The 3,954-nt window shown below is 46.0% G+C and overlaps 1 protein-coding gene and 3 non-coding genes across 4 annotated transcripts; all 4 read left to right on the top strand.

Annotated features, from left to right (window-relative positions):
- Positions 1-308: 308 nt before the first annotated feature.
- On the top strand, positions 309-3,728 carry rps12 (ribosomal protein S12). The gene is made up of 6 exons (XM_086100042.1): positions 309-390; positions 516-562; positions 1,245-1,361; positions 2,160-2,262; positions 2,879-2,980; positions 3,636-3,728. Exons 2-6 carry the CDS (start codon positions 549-551, stop codon positions 3,696-3,698), a joined length of 399 nt encoding a protein of 132 aa, XP_085956168.1. The 5' UTR covers positions 309-390; positions 516-548; the 3' UTR covers positions 3,699-3,728.
- On the top strand, positions 1,083-1,158 carry LOC147187346 (small nucleolar RNA SNORD101). Its single transcript, XR_015098504.1, has one exon. It is a non-coding gene; the product is annotated as a small nucleolar RNA SNORD101 (small nucleolar RNA).
- On the top strand, positions 2,002-2,084 carry LOC147187347 (small nucleolar RNA SNORD100). The gene has a single exon (XR_015098506.1). It is a non-coding gene; the product is annotated as a small nucleolar RNA SNORD100 (small nucleolar RNA).
- LOC147187348 (small nucleolar RNA SNORD100) lies at positions 2,707-2,789 on the top strand. Its single transcript, XR_015098507.1, has one exon. It is a non-coding gene; the product is annotated as a small nucleolar RNA SNORD100 (small nucleolar RNA).
- Positions 3,729-3,954: the final 226 nt, after the last annotated feature.

The following is a 3,954-nucleotide window of genomic DNA, read 5'->3' on the forward strand; positions in this document are numbered from 1 at the left end:
CTGCAGTGTGACGGCACAGCTCATCTTGTGTGCCTTTCAGGTACATGGCCTACTGAGTGACGTGAGCAATTTTATTCCCCATTCCAATTTGTATGGTTTAACTGAACCACTTTTTTCTCCCTCACACGGCATTGCAAAAGGTTGAGTCTTTCTACATACAGCAGTGGCAGCTATTTTTTTCTCTTTAGTCAGCATATGTGTGTATATGTCCATAATAAAAGCAATGGACGTGATAAAAGTCGCATGTTTAGTTTGCTATTCATAAATTAAATCAGAACTAAGCAGGCAGTCCTCGGGCGCCGTCATTTGAGAGGGGGGCCTTCCAAGCGACATGAAAACCGTGTCGCGGACTTATGACGTCCTCTTTCAACTACTCCAGAGGAGGAAAAGGTACGTTCGCTCGTCGGCGGAACACAATCTGCTCAATTAATCTTCCATCCTGCTTTGCGACAATCCCGAAACATCTAATCGGCCATGGAAAATAACTAGTATGTGCTGTTTGTGCTTTATTGCAGAAGTTTAGGTCCGCCGTCCATCCTAAATCAACAATGGCCGAGGAAGGGTAAGCATAGCGTCGGGCTCATGTGGGATGTACAAACCGAGACATAATTGGAACATTATAATTTGGTCAATGTTTCTCTATGTTACACCCCTCTTCCACCGTAAAGGTATTGTTTCAATTGAACGATTCGAGAGGCATTTTATTTTGCTTTCTTTGAACGAAGTGGTTCGAGTGTTTCCGCTTCACGAACGTCATACGCCAACTAATGCATACTCGTATATCGTGACTCTGCTGCGGGATGGGTATATAGGCTCATATTTAATTTGTCTTTAATGTGAACTGCGATGAACGCGTAGGACCGGTTCCAGTCCCAGGAAAATTGTGGTATAGACTGGCCATGCGTTCGACTCGGTTTCGCTGCCTTGCCGAGCTAGCCAATAAGGGCGCGTAGCGTGCCAGCTTCAAGCTGCTTTTGTTACCGCAAGTTGTAAAACAGTTTACGTTGAATCACGAAAATGTTGAACAGATCTCATTTTGCTCGATAAGTGGGGGAGAGAACCGTTCAGCTCAGCTTCCACGTGCTTGAATGATGACTTGTCATCTTTTGTCGGATACCCCTTCACTCTCCAATGGGTGACATTTCTTTTCTGACAAGCTGGAAGCTCTTTACCACATTTCCCCATTGGAGGTTTTATGTCGTGCATTTGTTTACCCCCCCCCCCTTTTTTTTTTTTTGTGATAGCGTTGCCGCCGGAGGTGTGATGGATGTCAACACCGCTCTCCCCGAAGTGCTGAAGACCGCACTCGTCAACGACGGCCTTGCCCGCGGTATCCGCGAGGCTGCCAAAGCTCTGGACAAGTATGTCTGCTGTCCCAAATGAACTGTGGTACCTTGACTTACTAGTGACGCAATTTACCCAATCCTTGGCGCTTGCTTCGTCTTTTTTTTTTTTTTTTTTTTTTTTTTTTAAATAACCCCCTCAACATGCTTTCTAAGAGTGTTTCATTGGCTGGTAGCTAACACTTAAAGCTGCTCCTTGCTGACATTTCCTGGTAGATGAAAAAACAGTTATAGGTTGATCTAATCAAACCACATAACGTTGTACGAAAGTGTTGGCTTCATTCTTGCCAAAGGAAAGGGTGGAGGCATGCTAATAAAACTAGTATCGGCGTTGTGGTAGTTGGAAACCTTTTTAAAATTGTGTGTGTGCGCGTGTTCACAGACAGTACACAGACTGTACTAGCCAAGCCAAGTTCTGCACACCAGGAGGAACAGCACAATGCCCATTGAAGTAACGCAAAAATAGGAAATTATGAATGTGTTTTTATGCAGCGCAACCTTAAACTGCTCTTCCAAAGAGTGACAAACAAATGTGTTTTTTGTGCAGCCTAGAATGAATAACTGAGGTTTCTATTAGTATCGGCGGAAAGTTGTTTTGAGCGTGTTCGTCGGTGAATGAAGCCGATGGGTCAAGGTGCCACCATTTTGGGTCAAAGCAAATATCAGTGATGATATCTTGGCTCCCTCTACTGAACACTCTGAAGAGGAACGCCATTGTTACCCAATTGTGTCTGAGATGTTGGACAAAAGTGTCCTGTTGAGACTTTCCATTGCAATTTCACGGCTTTCACACTTGCGCTCTTGGATGAAATTCAGGCGCCAGGCCCATCTGTGTGTCCTCGCCGCCAACTGCGACGAGCCCATGTACGTCAAGCTGGTGGAGGCCCTCTGCGCCGAGCATCAGATCAACCTGATCAAGGTCAGCCAACCTGCGTGACCTCACTTCCCTCTTGCTGCCATGTTCAGAAGGAAGTCCTTCGATCTGAATTGACCAGTTGTCCACATTTGAAGATTTAGGGCCCGGTGATTTGGTTTGAACTACTGCAGTTGATCAAAGGAGAATCGTTCCACACCCACACAGTATAAAAACTGTTTGATATTTTATCCTTTTTTTTGTGATAGCAGGTTTAAGATGCTATTTGGCGAACAATATATGCACCAGCTAAGATCATTTTACAAAGTGATGTTGTGAAACATTTGAAATGTTATTTCAAGGACCATGTTTGCAGGAAGGAAAAAAACTTACTTCCACGTGTTTTCAAGAGAAAAAAAATGGTGAATGCGCGTGCATTTTCAATTGTCTTATCGGGGGAAATGGATTTTAAAATGGAAAATGTGGAGCTGTTTATTGGAAGGCCTGGCTTGCATCGCTGATGATAATCTGGCTCCCTCTACTGAAAGCCGTGACGATTTTGCCACTGTTACCCAATTTGTGTCTGAGATGCAGCCAAGTTGCCGCCTTTCCTTTCTATCCTGCCATTGTTGTTTGCAACTGCTTTGATGGGATGTGACAACGTGCGCGCTCTCTCGCTCAGGTTGACGACAACAAGAAGCTCGGCGAGTGGGTCGGTCTCTGCAAGATTGACCGCGAGGGCAAACCCCGCAAGGTGGTGGGCTGCAGCTGCGTCGTCGTCAAGGTAACGGCTACCGAGAAGCCCCCATTTCAACCCTAGAAATCCAAATAGGTTTGGAAAGTGCTTTCAAAACTGGGGGTGAGAGCGAGTATGCCCTCATTTTTGTTCAATGGATCTAAAATTGTGTTTTAAAAGTCCAACTTTCATCAAAGAATGCATTGAACAAAGTTTATGACGTCGACTTGGCAAAACTTTGATCAAAGGTTATGGGGAATCAAATTAAAAAAAAAAAAGCTAAACAAACGTTCTGGTCGCCGCTGAGCTATTATGTCGTGCGTGTGGCAAGGCGGACTTGGACCCTCTTCCGCCCGAGTGGAAGCGCTCGCGTCGATAGATCCCGTCTCGCGTCAGCGTTGTGATGTACGTCGAGCTTTGCGTGCCAGACAAGTGGAGGTGCCGCGCAGCTGTTGTTTAAACTGGCTAGAAGGACCGCCACGGTACGAACCCCGTCACCTCGCCCGCGCTGACCGGGCGGGGCCCCTGAAAATGGCCACAACCCGCCGAAAAATGCCGGCTGCCGCAACCAAAGCCCCTGGTTGTTTGTCTGTCCGTCCCTCCCCCACACCGGCTCCGCGTAAAGAGCACGACAGTCCAAACGGCCCACCTCCTGGATTAAACGCTTTTGTTTTTCTGTCGTTCTTTTGAATTCCCGCCACAGGACTATGGCAAGGAGTCTCAAGCCAAAGACGTCATTGAGGAATACTTCAAAGCCAAGAAGTAAAAGGAGAGAATAAAAAGACTTTGCAACTGATGACATTTCTCTCTTAAATTGTTTCGTATTCACTGTGTGAATGCTGAAGAGCTTGTTAAAGGTACGCTTGTCGAGTGTTTTGTCCTTGTTTTAATATTTACACTTTTGAAAAGAACAGACATGAAAACACATTAAGGCACAACACATTCAATGCTTCAACCCTCCCATTCACTGCACCAAACCCTCACGCCCCCCACCCCCGAAAAAAACCCAGAGGTTCAACACC

This window comes from Hippocampus guttulatus, chromosome 20 (genome assembly GCF_054856545.1).
Source record: "Hippocampus guttulatus isolate MCC_2025c chromosome 20, RoL_Hgut_1.0, whole genome shotgun sequence".
In the NCBI taxonomy this organism is placed as follows: domain Eukaryota; kingdom Metazoa; phylum Chordata; class Actinopteri; order Syngnathiformes; family Syngnathidae; genus Hippocampus; species Hippocampus guttulatus.

What these genes read in the sequence shown, in the direction of transcription:
- rps12 (XM_086100042.1), top strand. An exon ending in GCTGCCAAAGCTCTGGACAA is followed by an intron (nt 1,362 to 2,159) that starts GTATGTCTGCTG and finishes GATGAAATTCAG; the next exon opens with GCGCCAGGCCCATCTGTGTG. An exon ending in GCAGCTGCGTCGTCGTCAAG is followed by an intron (nt 2,981 to 3,635) that starts GTAACGGCTACC and finishes TTCCCGCCACAG; the next exon opens with GACTATGGCAAGGAGTCTCA.